This window comes from Pteropus medius, unplaced genomic scaffold (assembly GCF_902729225.1).
Source record: "Pteropus medius unplaced genomic scaffold, Ma_sr-lr_union100, whole genome shotgun sequence".
NCBI classification, from domain to species: domain Eukaryota; kingdom Metazoa; phylum Chordata; class Mammalia; order Chiroptera; family Pteropodidae; genus Pteropus; species Pteropus medius.
In genome coordinates, this window is record NW_024344378.1 from 47,419,301 (window position 1) to 47,432,547 (window position 13,247).

At 42.5% G+C, this 13,247-nt stretch overlaps 1 protein-coding gene and 1 pseudogene across 3 annotated transcripts in view; one reads left to right on the forward strand and one right to left on the reverse strand.

Annotated features, from left to right (window-relative positions):
* The window catches only part of VCL (vinculin), a 94,374-nt gene that overhangs the window by 76,789 nt on the left and 4,338 nt on the right, over positions 1 to 13,247 (forward strand). The window contains exons 14-20 of one of the 3 annotated variants that reach the window (XM_039872152.1): positions 1,837 to 1,986; positions 3,972 to 4,080; positions 5,168 to 5,470; positions 6,699 to 6,823; positions 8,264 to 8,449; positions 11,255 to 11,458; positions 12,160 to 13,226. In XM_039872152.1, coding sequence (XP_039728086.1) covers positions 1,837 to 1,986; positions 3,972 to 4,080; positions 5,168 to 5,470; positions 6,699 to 6,823; positions 8,264 to 8,449; positions 11,255 to 11,458; positions 12,160 to 12,195 — 1,113 coding nt within the window. In that variant the 3' untranslated portion in view covers positions 12,196 to 13,226. Of the gene's footprint in view, positions 1 to 1,836; positions 1,987 to 3,971; positions 4,081 to 5,167; positions 5,471 to 6,698; positions 6,824 to 8,263; positions 8,450 to 11,254; positions 11,459 to 12,159; positions 13,227 to 13,247 lie in introns of those variants that run through there. The other 2 variants (XM_039872153.1, XM_039872151.1) reach the window with 2 other exon arrangements.
* Positions 7,296 to 7,414, reverse strand: LOC120609788 (uncharacterized; annotated as a pseudogene).

Sequence of the window (13,247 nt, forward strand, 5' to 3'; positions counted from 1 at the left end):
ACTGCTCAGCTGTGGTCTTCTTTGAATGTCACTAGGCCACAAATAAAATAAAAATATAGATCTGATCCTGATATTTCCTTACTTAAACCTTTCAGTGGCCTTTCCCTTTCACATAGGAGAAAGCCAGAGCTTTGTGATCTGGCTTCTAAAACTCTCTCTATACCTGTTTCCTACAAACCCCTGTTTCTCAGTTCATACCCCAGCAATGCCTAATTGCTTATAGTTTCCTGCATATTCTGTAGTTTCTCCCTTCCATGTCTTAGTTCTTTCTGTCTCTCTGCCTAATTTCTTTCTTCTTTTTCAGTTAATTCCTATTTATCCTTTATCTCATTATCCCTTACTTCCTAGATAGGTTAATGCCTTTCCTTTTGCTCCCATGATGGAAGTGCTTAGCCTTATAATTGCACATAGCACACACTATTATGAATGTCCACTGTTATGAATTCCACTTGGGTATGAACTCCTTGAGATACAGAAATTTTATCTTATTTGTTTTTGTAGCTTCCACACCTACTCCAAGGTCTGGCATGTAGTAGGTGCTCAGTAAATTTTGAGTGACAAGAACAGTGAGCTAAGCAAGCAGTCAGTTTAATCAGAGGGAACAGCAGACATGGGCTGGGATTGAGATGATCAACCAAGGAGGACAAAAGCTGTGTATATCCAGAGTGTGGGAGACCAGCCAAGGAAAGAAAGAAGAACTGAGGCCAGGCAAAGGGGACTAGGAGAGCCGAGATTTAGGCAGATATTCTCACCATTAAATGGCAAGAACCCGAGTAGCTGAATCCAAACAAGAGGCCAGAATGAGGAAGAGACTTGAGTGGGTAAACACAGAACCTTGGCAATGAGATTGGAGCCTGCTATTGAACCAATACCTTTAGGGATTATCTGCCAGAACCAGGACTGGTCTCCAATTATGGGCAGGTAGACCCTCACGGAGAGGCAAAGAAGAGGATGGATTCTGCCAGGCAATTTCTGACATGCTTCGTATAGTATAAACCTGTTCCGGCGTTGTCTGGAATACCTTGGCTTTTCCAAGCATCAATTCCAGTAGTGTTATTCAAACAAATGACAGAAGAGCTTTTGTCATTTTATCTAAGTTGATTCATCCCCTTCACGGTATGCAACCTTGCATAATATCCATGTCAAAAGAAAAGTTAACTATTTAAAAATTTGAGAGCTGAATGAACTAACTATTCAGTAAATGTTTTTGCCTTTGGGAGAGTAAGCCATCCTTACCATTGTGTCAGGCCTGAGTGTGAACACCAGCTATCATTTTTTTCCCATGGAGCTCAGAGGCAGAGTATTTACACGTGAATGGCAATGGAGTATATGAGGGATGTTGCCCTGAGGAGGCTGGAGTTCTCTTTAGGACTCTGGATATTCTTGGCTTTTAATGTACTCAGCCACCTACACTGGTGCCTGAAGTGGGTTTGTCTGTCTTCTTTAAACTAGAGGATAAGCCGTATGGGAATGGGGATTATTTAAGTGAAGATAAGCTGTATGGGAATGGGGATTATTTAAGTCTTAACATTCTGTAGAATTCTTGTACTGCATATTTTGTTTGCACTTGGTAAACAGTGGTTGAACTGAAATTGAAGGGTGCGGGGATGCATGTACATGCACACACATTCACCATATGATGCTATGGCCAAACCACTGAGGAGATATAGCAAGGCCAAGACTGGGCATTTGTTGTCTTACTTACTAAGGTTTGATGTTCTTTTTTAAAGCTTTTGCTTGAGCAGCTGCTGCCTGTTTAAAGAGAGTCTTTTTCTTAGGCTGCCTGACCTATTTTATGGAAATAAAATTTCTTAATGTCTTTGTTTTTTCCTCAAGGTATTTGATGAGAGGGCAGCTAACTTTGAGAACCATTCAGGAAGGCTTGGTGCCACAGCAGAGAAGGCGGCTGCTGTTGGAACTGCTAATAAATCAACGGTGGAAGGCATTCAGGCATCAGTGAAGACAGCCCGAGAACTCACCCCCCAGGTTGAGTTTTGCTTACTTTTCATCATCTTAATACTCACCACATAGTATTCAGTAAAGAAGGGTAATTACAGAAGTTTATATACATTTTTGAACACTTACCGTATAATGTTATGAAAAAGCACACATATCCATAGAGTCAAAATCATTTCGTATTGTTTGAATTTTTTATGATGATAGTAATTTAGTTTTGAAAGCAGCAAAAACTAGTAAATCCAACACACACGCACACATTCTCTTAAGGAAATATTTGGATAATCTTGAGAGCTTAACTTCGTTTTAATTTTAGAGCTTATGTCTTTCCCCCCATTCCTTGGAGGGAATTTTTTAAAAATTCATTTGTGTCCGTAACTTGTTTTATTTTTTCTACTTAATTCTATAACTAAGATATATAGCTAGTATGCTGTGAACAGTATACTGGAAGAGTGGAAACAAAAGAGAAAGTGGACAGGAATTAAAGTTCTAATAGGTGATCTTAAAAAATATCAGTTCAACATATTTTGTGTGATGTTCGTGTACTTTTTCTTCTAATCACATTATAGAAAATTCATTATTTTTTCATTCATTTACTCAGCAGATATTTACTTAGTGCCAGCGATACATTAGGAACTGTGCTGGGCTTTTGCAAATCTGTGATACTTGCTTTGGTGGGAACCTGCAGGGAGAGACAGGGAATGAGCATATCTTTTAATTGTCCAGTGTTTGCCCACATGACGTGTTAACAAGTTTGAGTCTCTCAAAAAGTCACACTTGTCCAACTTTTTAAAAAAACTTCCATAAAATATGAACGTTTTTCTTTAAAAAATTTCTTAAAACATGGAATATAAAACACAGGATTTTTGTATAAAACTAAGATTTCTGAAAAAGAGAAAACTACTTAATTCAGACAGAGAAGGACAAATACCATATGATTTCACTTATATGTGGATTCTAAAACAAAATAAACAAAACAGAAACAGACTCATAGATATAGAAAAAACTGATGGTTGCCAGATGGAAGCGGGGCTGGGAGGCTGGGTGAAAAAGGTGAGGGGATTAAGAAGTACAAATTGGTAGTTACACAGTAGTCAAGGGGATGTAAAGTACAGTTTAGAGAGTATAGTCAATAATATTATAACTATGTATCATGTCAGATGGGTACTATGGGGGGATCACTTTGTGAGTTATATAAATGTCTAACCAGTATGCCCTACACTTGAAACTAATATAATACTGAGTATCAACTGTAATCATAAAATAAAAATTAAAAAAAAAAATACCAACTGTGGACTTCGAAGCGAGGTTTTAGAGACAAATCTGGAGTTGAATTTTCTTTGACCTTGAGTTTACTTATCTGTAAAATGCAGATAATTCCTTCCTAATGGATTATTTTGAGGATTAAGACGATGAGCGAATAGCCTGTAACTTAACAAATACTCAATAAATGTTAGTTCCTTCCTCAAGTGCTAAAAGCGACTAAGTAGGAACTCTTGAGCAAGTCACTTAAATTTCTGAGTCTTTGTTTTTGCAGCTATAAAATGGAGATATTACCTGTCTTGTCTATATCACAGGGTTGTTGTAAGGACTCAGTAAGATATAATACTTGTGAAAGCACTTTGTTCATTGTAGACAGTTTATAAATATTCATAAACAAGTTTTGAGTAATTTTTGATATTTCAATGGTGCTTCTTAAGATGGAATATTTGACACCAAGGGCTTACTATATGTCAGTTTCGTATATATTCTGAAGTATCAAGTGAACACTCATTTACCTTGTTACTTTTTTACCTTCAAAAATCAGGCTGTAACTGGGAAACCTTTTGCCAGGGCCCATCCTGGGGACCTCTTGATGAGACCAAACCTAACTAACGTATTCAGTCTGAAAAGAGACTTGCTGATTTTTGACTTTCTAGTGCCATCTATAGGTAGAGAGGAGAAAGCTTCCCTAAAGGTTTGTATTTGGGTGGAAGGGTGTATTTGGTGTTTAAAGGTTGTTTTGTCATTGCCAGGTCGTCTCAGCTGCTCGCATCTTACTTAGGAATCCTGGAAACCAAGCCGCTTATGAACATTTTGAGACCATGAAGAACCAGTGGATCGATAATGTTGAAAAAATGACAGGTAGAGTTGTGTGCAAAGTTCTTGTCTAACCCATGAGGTGTGAGTTCTGAGAAACTCGAGCAGGATGAGTTCTGTTACTCAGCTGTAATTGGATGAGGGGCAGTCACGTGCTCGACAGTGCACTTGGCTCTGATTAAGGCTGCTGGACAGCAGCGGCTTCTCATTCAAGCCTTGCAACTTTGTCCGAAAAGAGACTCTTTGAGTCTCTTTTATTTTAATGCTGCCCTCCCGGTGTGATGTTTATTGTTACAGCTCCTATCTTCTCTTTGAATAGTGTCTTTGCTCAGTCTGAGCCAGAGTTTGGTTTCAGAGGCTAGGAGGCGGTGTTTGTGGACACAGTAAGTGTCCCTGTCATTTTCAGTGGGTTCACATTTCAAGGAACCACAATAGCTACCATTTAGTACAAATTGTCTCAGAGTTTCCTCCAACTTATCAACTACGTACTTTTAAAAAAAGGAGAAACCAGCCACCTACAAACCTGTGTCTGTGCAGCTGAAGTGGTACCTCCGAATCTTCTTCATTCTTTGGAAGGAGGGATAGGAGTGGAGGGAAGAATGTAGGCTCTTCGCCTCCCTCCAGAGCCTGCTGTGACAGGGGTCCATAGCAGCCAGAGATGAAAGCAGAGCTCCTGAGGTGCCTGAAGAGAGGTAACAGAAACAGGAAACAGGCTGTTAGAGTTATTGGAATCCTCCGTGTGGCTCTTCTTGGGTACTACAAGCTGCCAACAAGCAACAGATGGCTGAGGAATGAGATGGAAAGGAAGAAACAGATAATGTGGTGAAGGTTTCATACACAATCCTTGTTTCCTCCTGATGTCGCTGCATATCTGGTTGTCTGTGGCAGATAGAAGAAGGCTACTGACCACAGAGGGTATAAATGCTGTGAATCCACGTGGCCTCCTGGGTCACATCTTCACTTTTTTTCCTGTGGTATTCACCTGGAAGCTTTTGATTATATAAGAAGGACTTTGAGCTGAAGGAGAGAATTCCGGGTATTGTACTTCCACATGAGAAACTTGGACAACAGGGTTTTGGAATCTCTGTTCTTCTAAAATAGAAACTAAATTTCATTTCTGTTCTCCTGACAGGGCTGGTGGACGAAGCCATTGATACCAAATCTCTGTTGGATGCTTCCGAAGAAGCAATTAAAAAAGACCTGGACAAGTGTAAAGTTGCCATGGCCAACATTCAGCCTCAGATGCTGGTCGCTGGGGCAACCAGCATTGCTCGCCGGGCCAACCGGATCCTGTTGGTGGCTAAGAGGGAGGTGGAGAACTCTGAGGATCCCAAGTTCCGTGAGGCTGTGAAAGCCGCCTCTGACGAACTGAGCAAAACCATCTCCCCAATGGTGATGGATGCAAAGGCTGTGGCTGGAAACATTTCTGACCCTGGTAAGCAATGCATGGTGTGGTTCACCTCAGCTGAGAAGTTAACTCAGGAATCTGACAGAGTGATGAGAGAATATGCACCCCACAACCACCACATACAAAGTCTGGGCGCAGAAACTACAGATACTTAGTTTGAGAATGCTAGATTAATCTTTTTCTGTCCAAAATAATATTGGACAGAATATTTTCTGAAATATTGGCAGGTTCGTTGTAAGTTAATTTCTCTGGACCAACTTCTCTGTACTTTCTAATGTTGTCTAACATAGCTCCTGGCCCTGTTTAGTCATTATTCTGGAAATTTCTCAAAAGATGCCTGATAACCAATCTTCCAACTCTTTAGCTTATGTAACTGGCGCAACTTCTTTTCTGCTTTTCTTAAAATACTTTTTCTCTGTAAAACGTTCTCTACTTCTGTCAAATCTGGAGGGCTTAAATGGACTTTTGAGTCTCCTGGTCCTACACCAAAAAATATGGGGTTTCTTTAGCTAAATTTTGATCATATTTTCAGCACCACTGAACATGTTACCACTCTTTTGATTGGAAACATCTGAATTCCTTTTTGTTTTGAGCATCCAGTGTTTCTAGCCTTGTCTGTGAGTGGAATCCTGCCAGTGTGAGAGTGGGCAGGAGGAGCTACCCTATTCATCCCTCGCCCAGGTGAAATCTTTCTAGAATCCTCATCCCACCATCACTAAGGATATGCTCAGTTTCCTAGTTGGAGTTTCTAATAGTTTGAGTAGATTCCTGAATTTGAGGTAACCGGACACAGTAGTGATGGCAGCTCAACATACGGGTTAATAGGCTGAATGCCAGGTAGAGCAAAGGAGTAGGGAGAAAGGTGAGAAGTACTCCAGGGAATGTATGCATCTGACACTGACATCTCCCCTGTTCTGAGTTGGGCAGGCTTATCTCTTGACTGCTTTATCATAAGAAAGGTGATGAGCACCAGCTGAGCCCACAGTGTTCACGCCCAGGAATGTCCCCAGTACTTTTCAGTTGTAGAGGCAAGAAGGCACCCTGAGCACTACAGGGAGCAGCTGGTTGGTGACACTTTGCGGGCCCCAGGGCATCTGCCGTGCTTTTACCTCCCTTACCCTTCAATCGCTGTCTGCGATGCTTACTGGCAGCTTCACATCCAGCTTTTGTTAATGGAAACCAGTTCTTCTGCTGGACAGACTGTGCTTCAGGGCACTGACCTGCCCAGCTGAAAGTGAGGGCGTCTTGTGTTTAGGCCTGCAAAAGAGCTTCCTGGACTCGGGATATCGGATCCTGGGAGCTGTGGCCAAGGTCAGAGAAGCCTTCCAACCCCAGGAGCCTGACTTCCCACCTCCTCCACCAGACCTTGAACAGCTTCGCGTAAGTAAACTCAGAGAGATGGGGAGCAGGGTGCAGGACTGTAGCAAGAGAAAGGTAGACTATGTTCTGGAGCCTCAATTACCAGGTGCCTGTATGCAGTTTTTACTTGACGCTTAATCAGAGGCACAACTTGATTTCAGTCCTAACCCAGTGCTTCTGCATAGGTGTGCTGGGTAGATAGGAGTCTGGGGTGTTGGCCTACTATGATGGGGAGTAGCTGGAGCAAAGGAGCTGGCTTTGCTAAGTGTGGATGTGATGAGTGATGAGTTAGTGGGGCAGGTTACTGAGGAGTGGGAAAGTAGTCTGCACAGCTTATGGTGAGATTTTATGTGTCCCCAGTTGGTAATAGCAAAGCTGAGGTGGTTAGAATCTTAGTAGGTTCTTCTTTCACTTTACTTTTTTTTTTTTAAGGGGAGGCATCCCTTAAGGTGAGGACCTTGTCAGTTTACAATCCCTTATTTTTTATTTTTTATGCCTACAGCACCTGGTCTTCCTAGGTGGTCTCCCATCCAAGTTCTAACCAGGCCCAACCCTGCTTAGCTTCCGAGATCAGTCGGGATCAGGCTTGTTCAGGGTGGCATGGCTGTAGACTACTTGACTTTTTTATTAGTAACAAAACTAATACAGTCTTTTTTGTTTTAAGTTTTTTCTCCAACTATAATTTAAAATCTTTTGAGGCCCCCCAAAGAACCATGAATTTATCGTCCTATAGGTAAATGGTTTAGGAGGCTAGCTGGGCAATATCTTGCGTATTACAAATCCTAGAATCAGAAATAGTGATTATTTTTAGACATTTACTCTAACAGTATTGGAAATTGCTTGATCTTGGGAATAGCTTATCAAGGCAACAATTTGATTTACTCTCCTCAACTTACTTTCTCATATTTAATGTCAGTAAAAGATGTAAGTTTCTGAGCTGGTTGAGGAGAAAATTGAGTCATTGTGCCCATAGCTAAGGAACAGAGCTTTCTTTGCCTCCAATACTTCATTTGATTTTTTCCAGCTGGGCTGTTGGCGGGTGGTTAGGGCCAGGGAGAGGTCTATTTTGGGATGGCTTCTTATGTGATCAGTAGAGTCATGACATTTAGAATCAAGATCTTAGAGGTCATTTGGTCTAGCTACCCCCCATTTTCAGAGGAGGAGTTATTTGCTTATGCAGCTGCCCCTCAGCAGAGTCAGGACCAGAACTTAGGTCTTCTTTGAGAATCCTTGTTCTGGTGGTGCTGTGTGTGCCTCCCTGGGATATGCCTAAAACAGTAGTGGCTAGCTTTTTGTGGAGAAAAAAGGAAGAAAATATGCTTCTGTTGAGACCGAAGCAGGTGGTCTTATGTAGAGTGAATGTGGGTGGCTTTTCTGGGGATGCTTTTTAGAGGAAAGGAAAAATTCTAGGCAGGGAATAGTTCCAAAGGCTTTACTTAGAACCTGGTAATTCTTTCTTAGCTGACAGATGAGCTTGCTCCTCCCAAACCACCTCTGCCTGAAGGTGAAGTCCCTCCGCCTAGGCCCCCACCACCAGAGGAGAAGGATGAAGAGTTCCCTGAGCAGAAAGCTGGGGAGGCAATTAACCAGCCAATGATGATGGCTGCCAGGCAGCTCCATGATGAAGCTCGCAAGTGGTCCAGCAAGGTAAGTAGTGAAGATTTTAGTTGTTGTTGTTGTTGTTGAGAAAGGATGAAGAACCATGCATAACATCCAGGAAGAAGAGTCTGTTTGGGAAGCCACCCCCTTTTTCTGCTTTGGTTCCTGTTGTTGCCAATAGCATGATCCTCGTAGTTGTCGTTTAGTGAGATGTTCCTGGTGCTTGATGGCTTCTTCTAGTGGCAAAAGTGAGAGCTAGAATGCCTGTGGTTTGAGAAGAGGGTTCTGTCCACTAGAATATCAGGTGCCTGACACTGGACATTTGGGATCTTTTAGAAATTGCTTTTCTTTCTTAGGATTTCTGAATGTTTTTAGATGCTTTCTTGCTAATTATCAGCTCTCCAAACATGAAAATGTCTTCTGTGGGCTCTGCTACAGCTGCATGAAATGTTTACATTTTCCTTCTATTTTTTCATAAAGCCAGGTAGGTTGTGTCTTAGGAGCCACGTGCTTTTTCCTTTTCTCAGAATCATCTTACCCCTCAACTCAAGACAGCTCCAGGCTAACTCCAGCTCAACACATCTGAAAGTATAAATATTAATGTGGTTGGTGAAAATTTGGATGCTATCGCAGCCATGCCCCGTAAATAACTTTTGCTTATTTTTCCCTGAATGATGAAAAGTGAGTGGTAGCTTTTCTAGATAAGAGCTAAATGTTATTGCTAACCTTGCGGTGAAATGTGGTTCTAATTCAGTTCTAAACTCTTTCTAATATGACCCTAGATCTTTATTCGCACCATCTATTTGCCTTTGTTCTATTTACATCCTCAGCCACCTCAAGCTCTTGTGTTGAATATAATTCCCCAGGGTCCTACTGCACTTGTAGCCGATCTTGGTTTTTTTCAGGCTGAGAAATTGACCTTGGTTTTTAACTCTATATTTTTCTGAACTGTTAGCTCTGAGCTCAAGTGCTAAGAAGGAATGGAATGATGATCTTGCTGGTGTTGGAGCTGACCTGTGGAATTATTTATAATCGTATCTCTCCAACTGGGGCGTGCACACCCCGAGACCATTTGCAGAGTGTCAGTGCACGTTGGGGGTGGTGGAGTGGGGATGACCATGAAGGCTGGTTTTACTCAAACATTTTAAAGGGAATTTAAATTTTATTACATTAGATTCAGATTCATTGTGCAGCAGAACATACCATATACTTGAATTGTAAAGATAAAGATAAAACTACGAGGGCAAAAAGTATTGGCCTACATGTGACTGCACTTCGCCATTTGTGGCCAGAATTCCTTAGGCCTGACTCTCTTTGGAGGTTCGGAGCAACAGGGGATTACTGACTTTGACTTATGTCAGCTCAAGAAGTCAGGAGCTACTTGAATCACCTGTATTTGGTGTGGTGCTGGTAGTATATGTTTGTGTGTCTGTCTGTCTGTGTGTACTTTGGGACTCCGAACCCCAGCAGCAGTGAGCTGGCCTCTCCTCTAAGGCATGGGGATGAGTCCTGGTTGATACAGAGTTTAGGTGAAAGGATCTAGATGGTACCCAAACCCTATGTTTTCCCTTAATCCTCCAACTTTGTTGTCACCTTTTAAAGATAGGTTTCTTGTGCAGGATAAGACTTTTAGGAGTAATAGCAACCTCAAATAAAATTCTACACAAATCCCTACTTTTTCTGGGTTAGAGACGTTTGATATAATCAATCAGGTTCACCATTCTTCACTGAGGCAATTCTTTTTGTTCCCACACCCCTGCCTTAAGCCTGTTTTCAGTACCTGATTCCCCTGACTCTTCCCCTGGTCTTTCAGAACCCCCATCCCTGGTAGTAAATTCATCCTCTCCCTCTCATGGATCCTGTCCTCTCAAGGCTACCAGTTTGGGGCTCCTCTGAGCTCTGCCTGGGTCACTTGCCAAGTCCATGCATTATCTTATCTGCGAAATATGTAAATTGAGTGTGGGTTGAGTGAGAACCCTATTTTGCAACAGGAGAGATTTAGGTTGTACCCAAAGAACGGCTTCTGAGTTAGTACTAGCAGTGGTTGCAATCTGAGATTATGGAAGCATTGCCTCTGAAGACTTTGAGGGTTAGAGAGAGCTGGTCTGAAGTGTGGGCTTTCCTGAAGATGGGAAACTGGATAAGGTGTCTTCTGGAGATTCCTTTCAGCTGAGTGGTTGTGGGGTACTTGATAAGTCCTCTTCACTCACCATTGTGTTTATTTTCTTCCCTCTTTCTGATTTGATATCCATTGCCTCTGCTGTGTCATTTTTAATTCTGAGATTTTTAACTCCTGAAGGAAATATTAATCTGTGTGTGGCAGCTGCAGAGCTGACCTAAGTCACCTCCTATGTACGGGAAGATGTGGAACAGTGTCCATATGAGCCAGCAGAGTAGAGTGTTCACTTTGTCCTGTTCAAAGCAGGTTGTGTGGTTGCATTTACCTTTTCTTTCTGGATTCCTTTTAAAGGTAATGAGCTAGTATTGTTTGGTAGTTTGGCTCCTCAAAAATATTCTGACTTGAGAATTTCTCTTGGCAAGTTTAATTTTGGTAGTAAGTGTATAGAGAAGGAATGCCATTTGCTTTCTTAGCGTAAATATTTCTCTGGAAACCCTTTGCCACTGGAATGAGTTTCTTTCCTTTACTCACTGTGAATAGGATGTCGGGCTGGCGCTGGAGGCTGAGGATTCTCCCTTCTGTGGAGCTTGATTCATCTGGCTCCTGGAGAGTATGCCATTTTCCTTTCCATCCTAGGCAAGCTTTGGTTACTAAACCAGCTGAAGCTTAGTTCCCCAAGTTCTACTGCTCTTACTAACACTTTCCGTTTCTCATCCTTCCTGCCATCGTCAAAGCTGGGTAACCCAGCTGCTCAGGTGGGTATAGGTGTTGTAGCTGAGGCAGAGACGGCTGATGCTGTTGGGTTCCCTGTCCCCCTTGACATGGAAGACGATTACGAACCTGAGCTGCTGTTAATGCCATCCAATCAGCCGGTCAACCAGCCCATTCTGGCCGCGGCTCAGTCATTGCATCGGGAAGCTACCAAGTGGTCTAGTAAGGTACTGATTAGCACCCCCAGTTGGGGCTGCTCCATATGCATCCGGCCATGTGCAGCCTTGACACATTGCATCACTCATGATCTGTGCGGGTCCTGTGAGTCTGGGCAGGGCGGGCATCTGTCTTTCTGCACCTTGATGTTAGGGCTGGCTTCACAAGTTTGATAGGTCTACTAATGCCAGATCAGTGGGATTGCATTTTATGTTTGGGGACCAGAGAGAGATGGGGTCACTTTTAGAAAGGATTCCTTTTCTTGCCGACTTTGTGGCCACTATTAGAACTTTATACCCCTTGGAAAGCCATGGATGTGTCTCTAATGACTTGCAGGTCAGGAACCATTGTAGACCGTTAAGAGGTCACCTGGCCTGACCATTGAGCTTTGCATATATCCTGCCTCCCCCCACTGACCTCTCACTGATGCACTGATGGCTCAGTAGAGTTGATCAGGGTGAGAAGTAGCTTTATATAGTGGGGTCTCTGGGGAGGGCTACTTGCTGTCCTACACTTGGCTGTATGGCAGATGCTGGCCTTAATGGGAATCCAGCTAGGAAGGCTTGGCTGACTGTTTGTTCAAGTTTGTGGAGGTGGAGGGGGAAGTTCCAGGGTGTAGACAGGGCAGCAATAGAGCTTGGGCCTTGGAGACTGAACCAAAGCTAGTTTGGGGGGTGGGGGATGGGAGTGATCACTTTTTTTCCCTTTGAAGGTGGCATGTTGCAAGAAGAAAGGGGTTGAAGAGTAATGGGTAATAACTAACCCTGGCACTACACTATCTTCTAACCAAGGTCATGAAGTCCTAGAATGATCCCAGGTCTGCACTAGAAGAGGTGGGCCCAGATGGCCTTGTCTAACATACCCCTGTTCTCATGACTTCTTCCCACGTCTGTATTCTGTCTGGCCTCAAATATTGCCTGAGATGTTACACGCCTTCTAGCATAAACGATCAGCCACTTCATGGTGCCTGTGGAGGTCTTTCACAGAGTGCCCTGCAGTGGCATGGTTTGTGTATGCCTCACTGCATCATATAGAAATTGAAAAGCATGAGGGGAAAAATGAGTATGGCCTGGCCTTTTGGGTAGTTTTGAACAGTGCAGTTATTTTTGATTATTTTCAGCCAAAAAATAAGCCTTTTGAGAGCCTAAAGTAAATTACTTGTACATTTCTTTATTATGACCCATGAGGGTTTTAATGAACCAAAATACCAAATCTCAGATAAACTGCTATTAGTTGGAGTGGGGGTTCCATTTACAGCTTGAGTTTTATTTTCCTGATACTTCCTCCAGCATCCTCTTAGCTGAAGGTTTCTTTAATTGAAGCAATTTATCTGAGGGGGAAGAATTGATTCTTGGCCTTTTTAAATGTGAAAAATTAAAATAATATGTTCCTTTACGCTGACCCAGCAGACAAGAGGCAATAGAAGTCTAGGTCACAAACTATATATATATTTATCAAGGCTGATAATGATTACTTGGGTTTTAAATTCTAGTTTATCAGAGACAGTCCTTAGCTGCTATTTGCAACAAGGGTAAGGATGAAGAGGATGATTTCAGCATCTGGAAGGGCTCCTCTGTATTTTCCCCCTCAGGCCAGGTTTACTTGTTTTCCCCTATAGAAAGGAAAATGCCTGTTTAACCAACTTCTTGGCCCTGTCCCCATTTTATTGACATGATTAACCTGGACATGCTGAAGTGCTTGTTTAGTGCTATGCCTGGGGCGCACATGTTGCCCTTTCAGACTAATATCCAGTTACTTGTTTTTCAGTCAGGTGATCTCTCTCGATATCTCTCCTCTCCT